Source organism: Mixophyes fleayi, chromosome 1, assembly GCF_038048845.1.
Source record: "Mixophyes fleayi isolate aMixFle1 chromosome 1, aMixFle1.hap1, whole genome shotgun sequence".
Classification (NCBI taxonomy): Eukaryota; Metazoa; Chordata; class Amphibia; order Anura; family Limnodynastidae; genus Mixophyes; species Mixophyes fleayi.
This window is the reverse complement of record NC_134402.1, coordinates 324,182,828-324,204,831: the sequence shown is the minus strand read 5'-3', so window position 1 is coordinate 324,204,831 and position 22,004 is coordinate 324,182,828. Positions and strand designations below refer to the sequence as shown.

General features: G+C 42.5%; 3 protein-coding genes across 3 annotated transcripts in view; 1 reads left to right on the top strand and 2 right to left on the bottom strand.

Moving 5' to 3' along the window:
• UBE3B (ubiquitin protein ligase E3B) overlaps positions 1 to 637 on the bottom strand; it is a 52,723-nt gene extending 52,086 nt beyond the window's left edge. The window contains 1 exon segment of the mRNA XM_075210926.1: positions 467 to 637. The gene's annotated coding sequence lies outside the window, so the exon portion shown is untranslated.
• A 225-nt stretch (positions 638 to 862) lies between these two features.
• Positions 863 to 12,849, top strand: KCTD10 (potassium channel tetramerization domain containing 10). The gene is made up of 7 exons (XM_075214277.1): positions 863 to 1,035; positions 1,896 to 2,109; positions 4,068 to 4,237; positions 5,838 to 5,924; positions 6,599 to 6,651; positions 9,029 to 9,224; positions 11,871 to 12,849. The coding sequence occupies exons 1-7, from the start codon at positions 913 to 915 to the stop codon at positions 12,084 to 12,086; spliced, it is 1,059 nt and encodes a 352-aa protein (XP_075070378.1). The 5' UTR covers positions 863 to 912; the 3' UTR covers positions 12,087 to 12,849.
• A 3,168-nt stretch (positions 12,850 to 16,017) lies between these two features.
• Positions 16,018 to 22,004, bottom strand: part of MYO1H (myosin IH) — a 65,148-nt gene continuing 59,161 nt past the window's right edge. Inside the window, exon 31 of the mRNA XM_075210914.1 lies at positions 16,018 to 16,041. Within this exon, the coding sequence (XP_075067015.1) occupies positions 16,018 to 16,041 (24 nt within the window). The remainder of the gene's footprint in view (positions 16,042 to 22,004) is intronic.

Sequence of the window (22,004 nt, the reverse complement as noted above, 5' to 3'; positions counted from 1 at the left end):
CTCTGCGGACTGTTCTGAAGGCACATCACATTAAATTGACTCTCTCCCCTTAAAAGTATAGCACTTGATGCATTTATAATAATGATGTGTAATTTGATAAATACACATCCATTTTTTTTTAAATCTTGCTTCTAGTCACCCACTCACTTTATTCTGCTGTTTACATATTTTTCAATTGTCATCAAAGGTGAACCCAGCTATTGACAAGTACAGTATCATTGTTCCATTAACCACATGTATTTCAGGTTGCACTACACTCATAATGATAGGGTTAATATCATCAAATTTATACTAATTGTTGACATTGAGTGTGTACTGTAACTCCCAATACTATTATTGTTAAACTCCATGTTTAACACAACTTTGCATTAAGGGGTAATAGCTGCAAAATATATCTGGTACAGTTATAATTCTCAGTTAATTAATGGGTACGAAACTATATGGCTCTTGTTGACAGGTTACTGACCTGCATTGCATTGCAGATGTTGAATAAGCAGCTATTATCAGAGTTAGGAGTTAGTGATGGTGTCTGACCTTACGGGGCAAATACTGTAGGTCCCACAGCTCCCAAAACAAAAGCCACTCCCGGCTGCAGCCAAGAACAGCAGTCGTCTCCGTCGGAGTGTGTTTACCTGTGCACCAAGTGAGGGCGGAAGTACGTCAGGGAGAAAGAACTGGCAAGAAAAGTGGTAGAAGCCATATTGGTTGTGGGCACCTGTAGCTAATGTTGTGCATTACCTAACGAACACACTGTGCTACAATAAGGTGCATGGGTGAAACAATTCTATACATGTTTCACCACTGATATCGTGTTATATGCTTCTTGTACATGGATCGCATTGTTGCAAATTACTTTCTCTCTACGTCACCCGATTGCAAGAGGAAGACGTACTTGTATTTATCACAGTGAACATGGCCGCCCAGGGTGTCAATATTTGTTTGGGCAGAGAGGATATGCGTCAGCGAGGGCGGAAGTGTATTGCGTGGTTGGGTGGTTCCCCTTTTTGGCCTGAGGGAAGTTTATCGGGTTTGATGGTAAGTAAAAGCCCGTCACGATAAGTTATTAAGTTTAACACGGGCTAACGGTGGGCAAAGATTAATTACACCGAGATGGTTGTGATGAGTTATGGAAGCAGACGTACACATGTACTATTAGTCATACATCATATAAGGGATGCTTCTATAGTGACTGCTGTATATAGTCAATGATCAGTCAGTACACAGTGCTATATAGAGCCGATGGGAGGTGGTATTCCCTTTAACGGTTTATTGGGGGTAAGTATCATACTACATAGTGTTTATCATTTTCACACACAGAGCAGTTTTTTAAAAAGACTCAAAAGCATACAACACATTGCTATATACAGACAATGCACATGCTGTCTGGTACCTGGCACAATGTTAGAAAGGTTATTGTTTCGAAATGGATCCAGGTCCCACAAAGGTGTGTGGTGGGTTGTCAAATAAATTCTACTTCCTCTAGGTGGCAAACAGTGCTCGACAGTCCCCAAAACACCATCCCAGGAAAAATTTAGTTTATTCTCTTGTATCTTGGCCAACTGTCTCACATTGCAAAAAAGCCAACACATCTATCGCTAGTATATGGCACTTATTGGGAAACGGTTAAATGCATGCACCCTGATTGTTATGGATAGCTTGCATTAAGTGGGCACATTACGTATGGGTCTTGTGCTTTTCCTCTTCAGATGCACATTATATTTCCTTGGTGGTGCACACTTCTTACATTCTGCTTATTTTAATTTATTTTTTTTATGTATTTTTTTGCTTGTACCTCACTTCAGTACAATGATATAGTAATTATATGCCAATCCCCATAACCAATGAGATTGGTCATTGATTGATCATTTTCCTAACTTCTGTTTTGCTTCCTGCAGGAAGAAATGTCGGGAGAGAGTGTGGTGAGTTCTGTGGTACCCGCAGCTACAACCCGGACCACCTCTTTTAAATGTGCCAGCACTAGTTCTAAGTATGTGAAGCTAAATGTAGGCGGTGCGCTGTACTACACCACCATGCAGACTCTCACCAAGCAGGACACCATGCTCAAAGCAATGTTCAGTGGGAGAATGGAAGTACTAACGGATAGTGAGGGTAAGTGTGACTGTCACTAGGCATGTGCTTGTATATGGTAATCTACTGCAGTTTAAATGTTATGCCTATTGGTTCTATGTTGTTAGGTCTATTTAGTTAGGTCAGAATATCAAAAATAAATGGAGCAGTTCATAAGAGGTACTATGGGCTACATTCAGTTCAGTATAGTTTCTATCTACAGCTAGACTTTAGTTTATTTTTCTTTCAAATTGAGCAGACTTGGCTTTCTCCCCCCTTTTTTTTTTCCCCACTGGGAAGATTCCTTTAATTGCTGCCTTTTGTGCCATATGCACCAAGTGCATGGCACAGACGTGCTCATTCACTGGAAAGTACCAGAAACTAGGTCTGTGACACCTGGCCAGCTATCAACAATATTAGTCACATCAGGTACAACATTCACTCACTTGCCTGTTAATGAAGACCTGGTGGGTTCTCTCAATCCATCAATTCTGCAGCATGTTTTCTTGTGTGCACCCTTTTTCTTAAGTAAAGGGAAGTGGTGCAGGTAACTGAATTTTATATGATAAACCACAAAAAATGTTAATTTCAAATACTAAGAGGGAGATTCGTTTGCACCAAATTGCCGTCATGTACATCGCTCTGCACTCATTGCCAGCGATTACGATAAGAATCTACTAATTTTTCCTGCACTTCTATGGGGTACGAGGAAAAATGAACAGATTCCAGCCAGACCATCAGTCCGTGATGTCTCCGGACTTTGTGGAGACATCTTTTACCATACCCAGTTAACGCTGCAGTAACCAGTAACTACATTTAATTTGGCGTGTGGTGTCTCCAGAACATCTATAGCTTGTGATTGGTCCTCCCACTTGCCCAACTTTTGTCCCCCATTTACTCCCTGGCTCTGTTTATCTTAGTAAACTTACTAGGTGGCATTGAAGCTTTAATATAATGCAACATGCATTTTAGGTTTTATGGCCCTTTTAAATGAATATAAGATGTATAGTTTAAACAGAAGGTTATCGTGATTAATGTCCAGTGATCTGACAATGTTATGGGACCTGTTTCTCGGTTTATTCTATACTTATAACATATTACATTAGATATGTGTGTGTAGTGCACAGATTACTGTATTTCTATTTAGCTTTTCAGTGCAGGAGCTTTTAATTCTCAGTGACTACAATCAAGTTTGACTCCGGGTGTGACCGCTGAATATTCATTGTTCTGAAATGTTTTTTCCTCTGGCTTTTCCTTTCCCTAAAGAGTCCTATATATCCAGCACCTGCCCTGTCTGATTAAATTTGTGACTCAGAGGTATATGTGTATACTGCCCATTTGTGGCCAAAGTGTCTACTGTCACTATGGACAAGGAACATTTTACCAGGGTTTCTATTATAAACATCAGGATTGCAACATGACTAACCGTCTTAACATTGCTCAATCCAATTTAACATCATTACTGTGTTTTTAATGAAAAGCTTTTTTTATTTATTTTTTCTAGAAGATGTTGCCTTTGTCAATTTGTTACTACTTTGAATGGCCACTATTTTCTGTTATAGTTGTACTAAATTAATGCATTCTGGTTATAGATAAAGGCGTGTTAATTAAATTAGACAGTTAAATGAGAATTGAATTGAGTTACAATGACAGGAGTTTGGAGTGCTTATGGATACATAGAAAACGTGTATATTTATGAAACACTTTACTTTTCAAAAGTAATCTAAACACTTGTATATCTTAAATTTTGCACCATCGTGTATAGGACAATACATGAGCTGTCAGTGTACCTTTTTAATTACAAAGCAATTATAAATTCTTTAACCTGGCATTTATGTAAATAGTTGTACAGCTATTCAGTGGACAGAGTAGCCCCTTTACCTGCAAACTATTGAATATACATATATATATATATATATATATATTAGTTTTTGCGATATTGAGTTAGAATAGCAGTGCCCGGGTGAGCCCTTGATCAGCATATATTGTATCTTCTGTAGGATGGATTCTGATTGATCGATGTGGGAAGCACTTTGGGACTATATTAAATTACCTGCGAGATGGTGCTGTTCCACTTCCAGAGACACGGAGAGAAATTGAGGAGCTGCTGGCAGAAGCAAAGTATTATTTGGTCCAAGGATTGGCAGACGAATGTCAAGCTTCTCTACAGGTAGGATTTCCACCAAGAAGCCATTCATTCTGTATCTTGCCTAGTTAGACAGGGAATAATTTAGGACAATGATACTGCACTGCCAAATTTTCTATGTCTTTTATAAGGATAGTATGTATACATAAAGAAATGTCAAATTTGTACAGTACAAGTCATGAGCCAGGTGACATTTGGACTATATTTCATGTCATTTTAATATATGTGCACATATAAATGCAGAGCAAATGACTTTCCTTTGAAAGTAATGTATAGCAGACGGTCACCGCTACCTAAGTTGTTCTGTGCTCTCAATAATGTGGGCAACAATTAAAATGGGAATGCTTCCCTAAATGCACTGTCTTCAGTCCTTGAGGTTCATTAGAAAATCTTGTTTTTTTGCAATTGACTGTAGCAGGTAGCCTTCATACCATATAGATTGCTGTGACCCTTCCAGCCCGTTCCCTATGGGGGGAATTCAATTCTCAGCTAAATAGTTTTTTTTAACGCTGCGTTAAAAAAAAGATGCAAAACGATCTGTCCGGGTTTGGACATGCAATCACAGGTGTTTTTACTTAATGCAGCTTTAAAAATCGTGGCATTCAATTTGAAAACTGGTAACGCTGCCCCCACGCGTTACCCATAGGTGCATACAAATTTTTAGTGGAGGGAAAGATTTAACGCGGCAGTCTAGAATAAAAAAAATGCTTGACGTACATTTGTATTGTATTACACAACCTTCTATTTTATAATATCTATATACAGTGCTTGTTTTTTACTTTTTTACTATACAGTTATTTGTACCATCACTAAACACATTAATACATACATATATTAGTTAGTGGTTATTGTGTTTTATTTTTTACATGCTTTTTGTAAAAAAATTCACTTTTTCCATGTTATACATTACCGAGCAACATCATTTTTATTTTATTTTTTACATTACTAAATGATTTCAATAGTGTTCTTATCTTTTTATTTTTTTCCCACAGCCATGAGAGGTACGATATAAAACTGCAGATTTGAGTATGCCGCGTTAAAAATAATTGAATAGCTTTTAATGCTTCTCCCTCCCTCTACTTTCAATGGATCATCTACTTGTCCGCGATAGGACCGTTTTCGCTAACAAAACAGTGCATTAAAAATAGATTTGAATGACAGGTAAAGTTAACGCTCTCCAGAATGAGTGAAAACTGCGTTAATATAACTTACCGCGGTGTTAAAAAAGAATTACCACTGAGAATTGAAACCCCAGTTCCCCCTCCCCCCCCAAATGTGTATCGTGCTTGTTTTTTTGTTTTTTTTTTATCATTTATTCTGCAGTTCATGTTACAAATTCACAATTTCACTCAATGCATATTTAATCTTTAGAAAGGCTCATGTACATGGCTGTTATTGTGGAAGGCGCATAAATGGAGCTTGAAGCTTCCAGAGAGAGGCCGGTTGGAGTGGATGGAAAAAATAGTGCTCTATTCTGTGCTGTCCATGCACAAAAAATTGTGCATGGACACTCCATTTAGCATAGGGATCAGAAAGCCCTATTTATAATTTTACTTTTGATTTAGTAACTGCAAGCTGAGTTAAGCTCAGAAGCCTTAACTTAATGATGTTTTTAATTCTGCAGAATAAAGATGTATATGAACCTTTCTGCAAAGTTCCAGTAATCACCTCTTCGAAAGAGGAGCAGAAGCTCATTGCCACATCCAATAAGGTGAGAAACAGACTTCTTAATGTATATTTCTTTCCTACGGACAGATGACACTTTGCCATTTTGAGAGCTGAACTAATTTTCATGATAATGTAGTCTAGTCAATAGTCTCTAGGGGTTTGTCGGCTAAACCAGTATTCAGCCAACCAAAATTACCTCCACAGGACGTAGGCAGCAGATACATTGTCAATTTCTCAGACCTAGGACAATAGAGAATTTTCAGTGTTTGTGTTGTATGAACAGTTTTAGACACATTAAAAGCAATCCTTATAAATAGTTGTACTAGTGGTGAAAGTATTGCATTAATCAAATGGCTGATCGTTACAATAGTCTAATAGTCTAGACCTATGAGAGGAGAGCTGAGAATTTTGGTTTTATATGTTGCTTTGGACTAATACCCGACCAGCATTGTATTTGAGGCATGACAAAAGGCACCTTAAATAAAAATAAGCATTCTGTAAAGTTTATCTCCTGCCAAAAGGATTATCTTGTGATCCTGAGAACAACTGGGTTAAACATTTTTCCATTTTGCTTTGTAACCACAAACTTTTCAAATGTATTTTGTGTAGCAGTTTAAACTGTGCGAGAAGTGTATGGGCTACACCAGGCATCTGCTAAACAGAGCCTTTATTACCAGCTGATAAAATCACTAACTCTATTTTGTCTTCCCCTCACAGCCCGCAGTCAAGTTGCTTTACAACAGAAGTAATAACAAGTACTCCTACACCAGGTATGGTTTTAATATTTGCTGTGTAATGTGAGTCTGGAAATGGTTTGACTTGGAGTGTGGAATCTGCATTGCTCAGTGAATGTTCCTAATCTTTAGCAGAATGTTTTGTGTATTCAGAAAGAACCACTCAGCAATTCTGTGTATAGAGAGACACACCACAGAACAGACCAGAAGGCACAAACTCAGTTCAGTTTTGTTTTTTGTTTTGTTTTATTTCTTTTTGGCAGATGATATATTCCTCTTCTTACAGGGGCTTGTGAAGATCATGTTGGATAACAGCCTAGGGGTAAATGTATCATACCCCGGTTTCTCCAACTCCCGCGAGTTTGGCGTCTTCGCAGCTTAAATTTAAAGCGGCGCTGCCTTGTAAAGGGAAACTTCCCTTTACAAGGCAGCGCCGATTTAAATTTAAGCTGCGAAGACGCCAAACTCGCGGGAGTTGGAGAAACCGGGGTATGATACATTTACCCCCTTGTGTCTGTTTACTTTTGTTTGAATGTTCTAGGCACAGATGGTCTCCACCTTTTCAGGTGGTGCAGTTTGCATGGTTCCAGTCAAGCTTATTTTAAAATGAAACCAATTTCACAATCATCGGACCAGCTAGTTCATCAGATTGTCTGCAAGGGTGCTCTAATTGCTTCTATGGTGGCTTTTGTGCGACAACCTCACTAGAGGGCGCCTCTTCACCTTTTGAAATGGACACTGTTAACTATGAATGCCAAGCTGGGGTGCTCATCGCCGTTTTTCAACACACTAGTCAGAGCACGCCCATTCTTGTGAAAAAGGGCCTTTAAGATGCACAGAGACTATGCCATGTTGGTGGTATACCTCAATCATCAAGTAGGCACCAAGAGAGCCCTGTCCGTGAGAGAAACCTGCAGGTTCTTGAGAGAAGTAGAACGTTCCAGTCTTCGCTGCATTGTTTACCCCAGGGGCCTCGGTTTTCTTCAGCTGGGGCCATCACTTCGGGGTGATGGTATCCCAGTTGCTCCACATGGTTGAGCACTCCTAGTCAAGGACAGAGTATGGACAGGCATTGCTGGTAGACGTCTTGTTGGTACCCTGGGGCTTAGGTCTGATTTACATGTTTCCTCCAGTAGTAATGCTTTTGCCGGTAGTTTAGAAGGTGTTAATGAGAGGACACTCGGGTGTTATTGGTGCCACCAGACTGGCTGAGCATGTCATGGTATTCGGAATTTTTCAGCATGACTGGCCTCCTGTTGTGCCACCTGGCTCTAAGACTAGATCAGCTATAGGTCAGGCTTCATTCTGCACCAGAGTTACATTGGCTGGCTTTCACGACCTAGGTCGTGGAGCCATGATCCTTAAGGCCAAGTACTTCCCAGACAGCATGGTTCAGACAATGATCAAGACTATTAATCATCTCTGTTTCTGACCTAAATCTCCGGGTTTGGCTGCCGTATCAGTTTTCCTTTAAAAAACTGTCCTTTTTACCGATAATGCTGACTCTCTTTCAGGGAGTGATGCAGGTGCAGCCTCCATACATCCTCCCAGTGGAATCTAAACCTTTTGCTGATGGCCTTGCAGCACTTTCCATTTCAAACTATTGGATTCTGTGGAGTAAAAGCTCCTTACCTGGAAGGCTTCCTTCCTCTTGGCCATCATGAAGACAGGGCTGTCCTTAGGACTAAGCCTTCTTTCAGTCTACAGTGGTTCCCAAGTTCTGAATCAGGGCATCATGATTCTGGCTTTATATCAGCGTAGGTCTCCTGATGAATGAAACTCTCTTCTATCTCTAGACATGGTGAGGGGTTTTAGGAATTGGGTCCATAAGATCTGTGAAGTTTGTGGGATGGATGATGACCTCTTAGTCCCACTAGTGAGGTCAGCCTCTAAACAGACCATTGCCAGGTGGATTACTCTGGTAATTTGCCAGGCTTTCCTGCCCCCGAAAAAAGTCCTGATACCTCGGTCTGTGGGTGTTTCCTGGGCGATATGGTATGGGGTGGTCACCTGGTCTGTGCATCCAAAGATGCTAGCCATGGACAGAAGCTTCTGTGCACTGCAATGTTTGAGTGTACCAAAACTTGGGTACAGCTTTGGGACCTCCTCAATGTTTCCAGTGCCCCCACCCACCCATTAGGAGGACTGGACAGCAGTGGGACATACCTGGCTGAAGAGGCCACTCCATGATTGGATCTCAGTCATGTGATAGCCTGAAAGCTTACCCATGGGTGACCTCTTTGGTCAATGTTGTCCCACTGCTTACCAGAAGGCTGCATCACATTAAATGTTGTGATGTGGCTGGGGAAAATTTCTACCATTTAAATAGAGCCAGACTAGTTCCCTACAGTTTGCCTGTAGCTCAGACCTTTCTTTGACTGCATTATTAATTATATATTTTTTTGTTTTGCAGTAATTCAGATGACAACATGCTGAAGAACATTGAGCTGTTTGACAAACTGTCTTTGAGATTTAATGGAAGGGTTGTGTTTATTAAAGATGTGATTGGTGATGAGATCTGCTGTTGGTCATTTTATGGCCAGGGTCGCAAAATTGCAGAGGTGTGCTGCACATCCATTGTGTATGCTACAGAGAAGAAGCAAACCAAGGTAGGCTGGTTTTTATTGTTGTATTTCTTTGTATTTTTACTTTTAAATTTGAAGGCATTTTTACAGGACAGTAGTCATCCAAGCCTACATTTTTCTATGCATTTTCTTCTTTCACTGCTATCCCCCACCCGTCAAACATTACCAGATCAGGTTGGTGCAGATATTTTTCATAAGTCTCATAAGATTGCTATCTTTGAATCTGCTTGTTTGCTGCTTTGTGGTGGTGGTTTGTGTCACATACACACTGCTGGCAAACTTCAGGCAGCTGACTCTGATTAAACCCTTTTTACTAGTCAGTCTCCCACTTACCCTTCACACAGGTTGCAACATTTTAATGAAGCTTAACAATTGTAATGTATTCAATTTATACAGTACCCTAGGTAAATGTTTTCTATTATGTTAGCATTCTATATTATGTTAAACTAAAGAGACCTGCCTTTTATAACCGCTGTAAATGTAGCTTTTCTAGGCAGATATTTAAAAACTTCTCCCAAAAACACCAAAGGACAACTATATATTCATCTCTTAACATACCAAATGCAAAATGTATTCTGCATACATTTCCTATTTATAATTTGGAAATTATACATGTTTGAGTCTTACCATGCTAATACCAAATGTACCCTTAGTGTATCTGTTGTGAGTTGCACTACTTTTATGAATATTGAATATACCTAGTGCTATTAATATGCATTCTTTGTTTTGACCCTGTAAGGGAATGCAATAGCCAGAACTTATTCTGAATTTGATTGTATTACATAATAGACACAGATAACTATTCTTTATTATTATTATCATAGATTTGTCAGGTGTCACAGTGCTCTGCAGTGCCATACAGTAGGGAAAAAGTTAGAACTGGACATAAAACAGGGAAATTCAAGTCAGGCAGAATAAATGCAGACATGAAAACAAAGGGTATGAAGGAACTTGCTTGTTAGAGAGCTGACATTCTAAGTGGAAGATGGCACAGCTGAAATAAGAGGAGAGTGTGTGGTTCAGAGTGGAGGTTGTGAGGGTGTATTAATGTGAACAGTGTTATTGGGGATAAGTTAAGCTCGAAAAAAGTGATGGGTTTTCAAAGAGCATCTAAAGATTTGAAGGCTGTGGGAAAGCCTGATTGGGCATGGTAGGGAATTCTGTAAGTGGGGAGCAGCATGGGAGAGGTCTTGTGAGAGGTGGTTACCAGAGACAAGACAAGGAGCAGGTCAGAGGTAGATCTAAGAGGGCGGGAGAGAGAGTATTTTGATATGAGATTTGAGATGCGTGAAGGGGTGGTGGTAAGGGCTTTTTATGTAGTGAGTAATTTGAATTTGCAAATCCCTACACTGGCTCTCTGTGTCCTCCAGAATCAAAGTGGTGCAGCAGATTTTGGGTGGTGAGAAAGGAAGATCAGTCTAGCGGCAGCATTTGGGATGGATTGATATGTGGATATATGGGTTTTGGGAATGCCAGATAACAAGAGGTTGCAGTAGTCAAGACAGGTGATAAGAATTGGTAGCATGATGGGTAAGAAAAGGGCCTATTCTGGAATCGACAGGACTGGGAGAGAGTTTGGATGTGAGGAATAAAGCAGAGGACAGAGTCAAATGTGACACCAAGGCAGCGGATTTGGGAGACTGAGGAAATTGGGGTTATTAACAGGGAGATTTGGAGGTAGGTGGGGATTCTGGCAGGAGAGAAGATAAGCTCTGTTTTGGACATGTTGAGCTCTAAGTAGCATTGGTACATCCATGTTGAGATGGCAGACAGACAGTTGGTTACATGAAATAATACAGAAGGGAAGAGGTCAGAATAGATTTGGGTGTCATCAGCGTAGAGGTGGTACTGGAGAGCGAATTAGTGCCCCAAGAGAAGAGGGTACAATGAAAAAATGAAAGAGCGAAGAACAGAGCCTTGTGGGACCCCAAAAGATAGTGGGCCTGGAGGGGAGAGGTAGAAACACTAAAGGAGTGGTTCAATAGATGGGAAGTGAACAAGGAGAAAATGGTGTCACGAAGGCAAACGGAGTTAAGGGTGTGTAGGAGAAGAGGGTGATGAACAGTGTCAAAAGCAGCAGAGAGGTCCAGGAGATTGAGTATGGAGAAATGACTCTCTGCAGTAAGTGGATCATCAATCCCTTTTGCAAGAGAAGTTTCAGTAGAATGTTGAGGGTGGAAGCCTGGTTGCAGAGAGTCAAGAATGTAGTGAGCGAAGAGTAAGTGAGACAGTCGTTTGTACACTAATCGCTCAAGTAGTTTGGAGGCAAAAGGGAGGAGAGAAATAGGGCGGTAGCTGGAGAGAGAGGCTGGATTGAGAAATGGTTTCTTTAGAATTGGGGAAATGGGCGCATGTTTAAAGGAGGATGGAAGTGTCGGTGGAGAAAGAGTGCAAAAAATGGACATTAGGTCACTTTTAGTTGACAGATAGTTTTATACACATGAGTGACTGCAAACCTGCCAAAAACACACAAAAAAATTGTTTACAATTTGTAAAGTATAAATTCTACAACGCATAACTCCCATCCGCTATAGAGTCGTACTGATTAGCCCTGGAATGGATGTTTCCCATATGATTTCACCTGTTTTTAAAGTCAAGTTTTTAATCTTTAAATATCATGTTGCAATAGTTTTGTTGTTTTCCTATAAGTTGTTATCTGTGTTTGCTTAGGTTGAGTTCCCAGAGGCAAGAATCTATGAAGAGACGCTTAACATTCTACTGTATGAGGCACAGGATGGACGAGGGCCAGACAATGCTCTGCTGGAGGCCACGGGAGGGGCAGCTGGGCGCTCCCACCACCTAGAAGAGGATGATGAGCGGGATCGCATTGAGAGAGTTAGACGGATCCACATCAAACGACCAGACGACAGGGCTCATCACCAATAGTACTTTACACATTCATTGTCATTTCTCCGTCCACAGAAGAAATCTATCTGCTCTCATTCAGTCCAACCCACACAGGAGGAGGCCTGTCTTAACGGTTGAGGTTGTTATCTGGGACACGTTTTGTGTTCCAGTCCAGCCTCTTCACTTACACTTTATTTATTTAAATCAATTTGAAGGGACACTTACCTCAGTTGAATATTTTTTCTATTTTTTTTTTATTGTATTTTTTTTTTTTTTCCTATGTATGGATTTTCCAATTTACTTGCTATATATTTGTAAAGTGGCCAGCAATTAAAGAGCTGACAGGATATGACAGAAGTGGAAAAATGAAGATGAATCTGTGTCTGAATGGACTTAATGTTGCCTTAATGCATTGCTTGATATGTACACCTTGTCTGTATACTGTATGTAAATCAACAAACACATACTATGCTTCAGCTCAGCACAAAGGATTCCAGTAAAATCTGTGGAGCTAATAGATTAAGTTTCAGCAACTTTTGCTGCATTACTGATCAGCTCTGTTAAAAAAAAACAAAAAAAACAACTGGTTACTATGTATGTATTGAACCGTTTGTGGCTCTACAACCTGGGAGTTATTCTAATCACTCAAACAAGCAATGCACCTTCAAGTATTTGACTCCTGTTTTATGTCAGGATTAATATACTATATGTTTTTAAGTAGCTTTAGTCCCTTGTGTATAAAAATAATTTATATTGCCCAAGCCCCCCAATAAACATAAATATGAACTCTGTTTTAATCTTTCATTGGTTTCTCGGGTATGTATTTTTGTGGCATTAGAGAAATTGAATGAATCTTTGACCACCTAAGTAAGGACAAGCATGGTGTTCCTCAGAGCAAACAAAAACAACTACAGACCTCCCAGGATTACTGCCACCTTGTGATCCCTGATAGGAAAAGTAAGTTTAGTAACTTGCATTTTGTTGGAAAGACTATAACAAACCACACTTATTTGTAATACAATACAAACCAAGACAGGTTACAGTTGCGTTGTTGCCTTCCTCTGGTAACCATCTCCTCTTCAATCATTAGAGTGCAGTAATGTCCATACGAGATTCCTCATCTTGTTCACGTCTGATACAAAGCAGTAGTCTCTCCTAGCAAATGTAGTGTACATTGTTTGTTATCTTCAAGAGTTTATCCTCTGTTAGCACTACATTAAGCTTCTGTACTTCATCTGTGCTGGCCCCTCTGTTAACCTTGCACTCCCCACCTGCGTCATGGGATGGCCAAGTCTAAGGTGAAGAAAGCCGTGTCCTAATGACACTCTTGGATGATTTCGATCATGGGCACATTAATGTTTAAATGTGACGTGTGTACTTTGCACTCACCAACCGATACACTATTTTAACCCCAGTAAGGTCTAGCTTCATTTTTTGGCACTAGACTTCCTCTACTATTGCTAGATACCCATAAATCTAGGCATGTGGTGTTTCTTCCAAGTTATTTTCCAATTAGGGAACTAACTCTGCCTTTGGTTTTCAACCTAGTCCTCTCTTTGTTCCAGAATCCCCAGCATTTGAGTCTCATTATCTGCAATCTCAAGTTCCTAACCTGGAAGGTGACCTTCCTCCTGGCTACCTGTTCAGTATGGCTGCTTTATCTTGCAAAGAATCCTATTTGATCTTCCACACAGAAGGGGCTGCTGCCTTACTCTTCTTTTATTTCAAATTTGTATTTTTTTGTTGCCCAGTTTGTTACAAACAGATCTCGCATATCAAAGTGCACAGGAAAAGGGTATGTAGGGTAATGGAGATATGTGAATAAGGTTGGTAAGATTGGAAGTGCAAGGGGGAAGTTTTGGGGTGGAATGAGGAGAGTGAGCAGATGATAGGGATTGCTGAGAGCCATGATCAGGTAAGATGTTGTCCACAGTCATAAGGAGCAGGGTGGAAAAGAGGACACGTGAGGATAATTTGTGAGTGTGAGGTTTGTTTTTGCTTATGGAGGCCAGTGATTGGTGAATGCAAGAAACAAAAGTTCATGGGTGCACGCTAGCGAGGAAGGAAGAAGTGAAGAGGAAATAGTAGGGTAGAGAATAACAGAATGCTGAAGAGAGAAGTGTGGTGAAAGTGAGCAAAAGTTAAATGAAGTGCATGGTGTGATGTGGCAGAATGTGGAATAGTTAAGGTAGGTAATTGAGTTTAGGGGGGGTGGGGTGTGGGTCCAAGTTGTGCAGGGCAATGGAACAGGTGGAAACTGCTTTACTAATAGAGTAGTCTCTGCAACTTTGACATGTGGTCCAGGATGCTGACATTTGGCTCAGTGGGCCGAGCAGGGATGGCAACAGCAATGAGCGTATTCACCAGGCCTTCTGTCAGACTGCAGTTTTCAAAGGCAGAAAGTTTCGACTGCAGTCGTTCAGTGTCTCATTTTTTTGTTTGTGTTTTAGTTCTAGCTTCACCATTTTGTTTTTCCTGCCCCTTTTCTCTTGGATGACGTTAGTACATACACATTTGTATTAGGCTCATTCCAAGAAAAAGCTTTTCTTCTTGTCTTACTGTTAAATCCTTTTCTCAGAGCTCCATAATGTCGGTGCATAATGTCTCTCCGGACCTTTTCTTTTTGTATGAAATCTCTTTATTTAAGATTTTATAAAGAAGAAACATTCATATTACACATGGTTACAAGTTATAGAGTGCAAGGGTATTGTACAGTAGTTAAGAGATTCTTGAAACCCCGGACCCCTGTATAACTCTCCATTCCTCAGATATGTGTAAGGTTCATCTAGATGGAGCAAAGTTCTTTCATCCAGTTATAATAAATAGATACATACATGAGGACAGTAATCAGGGATGTTGTAAGGACCTCACCATCTGCTGAACTATGAGCAAAGAAAGCTGTGTTCTTCTATTATGCCCCCTAGTTGGGGGGGGGGGGAATCAACTTTAATATCTGTTATGTTTCTGCCCAATTAATAACATTGGCAGCAAATCCCGTTTTATCCAGCCACCTGGCAGTGCTAATTATGTTGGTTATATAGGTCTAGTAGACTAGCGGTGAGAGAAGGCTGCAGAACCTACAACTCCTAACAGTATCATTCAATCTACAGTTTCCACAATGTACAATGATCTACGGCTGTTCTTTTGTTAACCTTACTTCTGTAATGTAACATTATCCTCTCAGGATTAACATTACACAAGTATCAAGTTCATTGACGATCATTTGTCAAAGTGCATCTTTCACTTACAGAGAGTGAAGGCAGCCATTTTTTTGGGTCATGAAGTGCCTCATAGCTCTAACCGCTGCCTAGTGAAGAGGCTGCAATTCCATGAATATTGGAACAGCACACAAAATGGCTGCTTCCACTGTCTAGTTGACAGGTGCTCTTTATACTTTTTAATATATGTATGTTTTACGTATTCTATTTGGAAAATTACACAATTCTGTTTAGTTTATTATTATTATTATGGAAGTTTTTTTGTGGTGAAATAAAATATAACAGTGAATCATACTTTTTGTCACATATTCTGTAAAATATGCCAAGTGGCAAGACACTGCTGGATAGGACGGGTGTTGGATGCCAGTAGTCCATTATTTTGTCCTGGGCAGACCACATTCATAATAGCTGTAGAGAGGTTAAACAGGAAGAGCTTCTGTTTTCTGCAAGGCATTATAGACTCGATATGTTATTTCAGAAAGTTGTACCATCAGCCCAAAAAAAGGGAAAAAGTACAATACACAGTTAATGCAAGATGTGCCAGTTTGTGTTGTAAACGAAGAGTCTATAGCTCAAAAAAGCCAGGAGATCTTCAATGTTGACAGCATCATTTTGGTTACTTCATGTTTTCAGGCTGAACCAATGTCATCAGATAGAAACTGGTAATGCAACAGCGGCATTTAACAGCTTCTTGCACAGTCCCAATATTGTCTTTACTAGATTTATTGTATAGCTTAGGCAGATCTTGTTGGTTAGGATTTTAGTCTAGGAGATGTCTGAAACAGAAACACATGTTAGCATCAATTCAATATCTCGCTGTAAAAGATAAGTTGTATAACGTGCCTTGTGCTGTATAGTCTATGCAGAAAATTTTAGGTAAGTGCTCATGTTGGAAACCTGCTCCCAATATCAGGCAGGCAGGCCAGGAGCTGTGAATGTCTCTGCATGCAGGTGCCCCCTAACCACATACAGCTATTCATTGGAGGGAACACAGATAAAAGTGTGTAAGAGTATATACATCTAAGTATATATGCCAAAGTTTCTGTAAATACAAGGTGTATTATAAGGGGAAAAAAATAGAACCCCGCTTTGAAATATAAGGTTATAAAAAGAGGCTAGAAGTGATGGCAAAAGTTTTCTCCTTCATTCGGTCTGGGGGACACTGCTTACCATGGGTTGTGGAGGGGAGCTTGGGAGTTGGCACCTAACTAGTTAATTTAGTACTGCTGGCAAACCCCTCCCCTCTACAAACCCCCTGCCTCTTCCTGTCCAGTTTTTTTTAGGTGCCCTGGAGTTGGGTAGCCTTTTTGTTTAGTGCTTAGTTTAATGTTAAGAAATTTTCTTTTTTCTTTTATTTTTTACTTTTTTTTTCAGGTGGCAGCGCTGGAGTGTGTTCTACTATAGAGAACACACTTACAGCTTGGCAGCGCAGGCATTCCTCTGTCAGCTGAGAGCCAGCGGTTCTCACTGACAGGGACTGAAGTACAAAGTGCCTGATTGAAGGGAGTGACAAGCGGTCTCATGGACCGCTGCACTCCTATAGCCTCCCCGATAACCGGCGCTGCCATTACAGGCATAGTGCGCCGGTTATCGGATAATGAAAATGGCGGCGGCCATCTTGGATTTCGGCTGCAGCGCCGAGGAGAAGGGGGCAAAACCAAGATTCCCCCCTCATACATAGGAGGGGGGCATCGGAGACCTCTGTCCTAGAGGTCTCCACCACTCTGCCACGATTATGCATGTTCTTTTGGAGTTTTTTGAGGAGAAGAACATGGAAAAGAACTATAGGAAGGGGGAGCTAATACATAGAGTTCCCCCTCTTCTTACAGAGAGAGAGATGGTCTTTCCCAGGTCTTTTGGCGTCAGCACAAGCCCGGGAAGAGGAACAGAGCTGAGGAGAAAACACAGACTGCTGTCAGATCTTCTCCCATTGGTGGCCCTTGGGCTAAGTATCACCTTTAATTACACACATATCTGATGTGTAATACTGGGCTAGCAGGTTTACACTATAGCCTCCTGCTAGCCATAGATATTTTTGGTGTTTACTATTTGCAAGTATAACTTTTAAAAATATATCAGTTGATTACTTGGTATTACTCTGTTCATTACATATTTTTCTCTCCCTCTCTCTCTCTCTCTATTATCTATCTGTATATTCAGCTAGATTTTTTGTTTAGTCTGTGTGCTTGGTGTGCCTTCCTTTATAAATATGACAGATAAGGGAAAGGGCCCTATGCCAAAATATTTCACATGTTCTAAATGTAATGTTACATTACTATGTGCCCAGAGGGACCCGTTGGCGCTCTGCACGGCATGTGAAGCAGAGGCTTCCACTGCACAGACCCAGCAGGTTTCAGTCCCATCGTCGGTGGAACCGGCCTGGGTAACCTCCCTTACAGTCGGTTAGCTCTTTAGCTCAAATGGTCCTTCAGTCTAACCAGTTGCTGACTACTGTGGCAACTTCGGTGACTAGTAATGCTAATACGCAGTTAGACCTCCCGGCTTCCTCAGGTTCTAGTGCTTTGAGTTTGCCGGGACCATCCTCATTACAGACTGACCCAGCCCTGGTTGCTACAGAACCGGCATGGTCTACAGCTTTTATCAGAGGGCTGAGCAAGCTTAACCAGCTGCTTGGCCCCTCAAATACCCCGCCTGCTAAAAGAAGGAGGCCTAGATATGTTAATCCCCTCTTGGCCCTCTCAGATTCTGAGGAGGAGTCCGAGGAAGAAGGGGAAATTTATTCGGACACTGACCAAGGTCATTCCTCAGAGCAGGGAGAAGTGTCTAAAGGCCAATTTGTTAACGATTTGGTTTTAGCGGTAAGACAGGCGTAGGATCTCCCGGAACCGGAAGATGTTACCCCCAGGGACAGAAGTCTCTTTAACAAGGCCAAGAGGAAGGCCAGCCATTTTCCCCCTTCCGCGGAACTTAGAGATATTGCTGAAGGGGCATGGAAACATCCTGATAAAAAAATTCTCTATCCCCAAGAGGTTCTCTTCCCTGTATCCCTTACAGGAAGAAGAAGTGGTTCGCTGGGAGAGTATTCCCAAGGTGGATATCCCTATTGCTCGATTGGCAAAGCATACCTTACTCCCAGCCCCTGGTTCAGCGTCCCTTCTGGACTCCAATGACCGCAAGGTTGAATCCCAGCTCAAATCCATATTTGCAGCTGCGGGTTCTGCCTTTAGACCCACATTTGCCTCAGCCTGGGTGGCTAGAGCCATGGAGGCAGGGGCAGACCAGCTAGCTGAGGCCTTACAGGACTCCGAATTTCTTCCCCTAGCCTTACACTTAAAGGAGGCTTCGGGGTATATTTATGAGGCAGCCCAGAACGCAGCGGCAGTCTCCTCTTCCATTCAGACGGCCTCCATTTCAGCCAGAAGGACGCTTTGGTTGAAATCCTGGGAAGGTGATGCGGAATCAAAAAGGTCCGTTGAAATTATCCCCTTTTCGGCTGCAGGTTTGTTCGGCCCGGAATTAGATACCCTTATTTCCCAGGCCACGGGGGGCAAGAGCACATCCTTGCCAGTTTATGCTAACAGGAGCCGCACCCCGAGGGGTAGCTCCTTTCATCAGCCCTTTCGTGAGGCCTCTCCCCATAGGGGACAGCCCTTTAGAGGCAGGCAATCCAATTCCAGAGGCTCCTCTACCAGAGGGAGGTCCTCGTTTGCATCCAAACGCCAGGCCCCTTAATCTCAGGAGAAGCCTGCGTCCTGACGACCACCCTGTATTGCAGGGGACGCCTGTGGGGGGACGTCTGTCTCTGTTTTACGAACAGTGGGCAGCGTCCTCCCAAAATCATTGGATTCGGGAAATTATTTCAGAGGGGTACAAAATAGACCTTTCAGGACCGGCTCCACGCCGTTACTTCCAGGCCCCTCTTTCCCGAGATCCAGTAAAAAGACAGGCTATACAGGATTGTGTAGCTTCTCTTCTAGCTCAGAAGGTCATCTGCAATGTTCCAGATTGCCAGATAGGAACAGGGTTTTATTCCAACCTATTCCTAGTCTCCAAGCCGGACGGCTCCTTTTGCCCTATCCTAAACCTAAAGGGCCTCAATGTCCACTTAAAGGTGGACAAGTTTCGGATGGAATCTCTAAGGTCAGTGATAAACGGCCTAGAGAAAGATCAGTTCATAGCGTCCATAGATATAAAGGACGCGTATCTCCATATTCCCATTTGGATCCACCATCAGTCCCTTCTCAGATTTTCGGTGGGATCAGTTCACTATCCGTTTCGGGCCCTCCCCTTTGGCCTATCAACAGCGCCAAGGGTCTTCACAAAGATTATGTCAGTGATGGCAGCATGTCTTCACCTGCAGGGTGTTCAGGTCGTTCATTATTTGGACGACCTGCTAATCAAGGCTTCCTCAGAGAGTTGCCTAAGCTATCACCTATCCCTCACCCAAGCGGTTCTCGAGGGCCACGGATGGCTGATAAATTTAAGGAAATCCCAGTTGGTTCCGTGTCAGCGCATGGTGTTCCTGGGACTCATCATGGACACCAGCAAACAAAGGATATTTCTCCCGGTAGAGAAGATCACCTCTATTCAGAAGGTAACCTCTCAGGTTCTGTCTTCTCCCAGACCCTCAATGCACTTGTGCATGAGGCTACTGGGAAAGATGGTGGCCTCCTTCGAGACCATTCCCTTCGGTCGAGCTCATTCTCGATGTTTCCAGTGGGACCTTTTGTCGAAGTGGTCAGGTTCACACCTACGCCTAGATCTTCAGAAGATTTCTCTATCCAAGAGGGCGAGAACATCTCTTCAGTGGTGGCTGTGGCAGGATCACTTGAATGTGGGCAGATCCTTCGCACCTTGGTCGTGGATCATAGCCACGACGGACGCCAGCCTCAAAGGTTGGGGGGCGGTGGTCCTGCACCTCCGGCTCCAGGGATGTTGGTCGGTTCAGGAGTCGGCTCTCCCAATAAATGTATTGGAATTGAAGGCCATTCTTCTAGCCCTTCAGGGAGCGCAATCCCTTCTTCAGGGCCACCCAGTCCGTATCCAGTCCGACAATGCCACGGCCGTGGCATATGTCAGCAGACAAGGAGGAACCAGGAGCGCAGCGGCTATGGATATCGCAGCCCAAATATCGGTTTGGGCAGAGCTATATGTTCCGGCAATATCAGCAGTTTTCATTCCAGGAATAGAAAACTGGGAGGCGGACTATCTAAGTCGAAACCAGATGATGCCGGGGGAGTGGTCACTTCACCCGGAAGTCTTCCAAGCTCTGGTTCACAGGTGGGGTCTTCCAGACATAGACCTCATGGCCTCCAGACACTACAAAGAGGTCCACAGGTTCTGCGCAGGGGTAAGAGATCCCCTAGCAACGGCAGTGGACGTCCTGACGATGTCATGGGAATTCAGGATGGGATATCTGTTTCCTCCGATCCCCATGCTTCCTCACGTCCTCAGACGAGTTCGACAGGGTTCCCTACCAGTAATTCTGGTAGCCCCCTTCTGGCCACGGCGTGTGTGGTTCGCAGAAATAATATCTATGGAGGAAGGTCTGGGATTCCACCTTCCGTATCGTCACGACCTTCTTCTTCAAGGTCCATTTCATCACCAGAATTTACATCAGCTCAATTTAACGGCATGGCTGTTGAAGCCAGCCTTTGGAGGGCTAGAGGGTTTTCTTCCAGTGTAATTCAAACGTTGATGCGAGCTAGGAAACCAGTGTCATCTCGCATCTATCACCGGATTTGGAAGGCATATATTAGATGGTGTGAAAGTAGGACATACCACTCGTCCTCCTTTCGCCTCCCTCGCTTGTTAGCTTTCCTTCAGCATGGCTTAAAGGCAGGCCTTAGATTAGGCTCCTTAAAGGTTCAGGTTTCAGCCCTTTCGATATTTTTCCATACGAAGTTGGCTGACTTACCAGACATTAGGACTTTTTTCCAAGGAGTTCTCCATATACAGCCTCCTTATGTCCCTCCTACAGCTCCATGGGATCTCAACTTGGTTCTGGACATGCTCAAGGGACCCCCTTTCGAGCCTTTGAACAAGGCGGATTTGAAGTGTTTGACCTGGAAGGTCCTCTTTCTTCTGGCCATTGCCTCTGCTCGCAGAGTTTCTGAATTAGGAGCCCTGTCCTGTCGGGAACCTTATTTGGTGTTCCACGAGGACAGAGCGGTGTTAAGAACCTTTCCTTCTTTTGTGCCAAAGGTAGTTTCGGCTTTTCATCTAAACCAGGAAATAATTGTTCCGGTTTTCTCATCCACTTCTCATACGGATCAGCAATCGATGGAAAAGTTGGATGTTGTTAGAGCTCTCCGCATTTATGTTTAAAGAACTTCCCAGATTAGACGAACTGACTCACTGTTTGTTCTTTATGACGCTACTAAGAGAGGCTGGCCAGCCTCAAAACAATCCATCGCCAGATGGATTACGTCTACCATCAGGCAAGCTTATATTAATGCTAACCGTGCTGTGCCGGAGAGACTTACGGCCCATTCCACCAGATCGGTGGGGGCCTCGTGGGCAGCAAGGAATGGAGCTTCTGCGGACCAGCTCTGCAGGGCAGCCACCTGGTACTCTGTCCACACCTTTACCAAATTTTACCAGTTTAATATATTTGCCTCTGCGGATGCAAATTTTGCTCGTAGTGCTTTACGAGCAGGGCTTTCAGAGTAGTCCCACCCTTAGGGGGCTGCTTTAGAACGTCCCCATGGTAAGCAGTGTCCCCCAGACCGGATGACGGAGAAAAGAGGATTTATGTACTTACGTTAAATCCGTTTCT

Excerpts from the sequence above, each read along its gene's own strand:
- KCTD10 (XM_075214277.1), top strand. The coding sequence starts at position 913 with ATGGCCGCCCAGGGTGTCAATATTTGTTTGGGCAGAGAGGATATGCGT. Across the intron at positions 1,036-1,895 it reads GAAGTTTATCGGGTTTGATG|GAAGAAATGTCGGGAGAGAG; the intron begins GTAAGTAAAAGC and ends TGCTTCCTGCAG. Across the intron at positions 4,238-5,837 it reads AATGTCAAGCTTCTCTACAG|AATAAAGATGTATATGAACC; the intron begins GTAGGATTTCCA and ends TTAATTCTGCAG.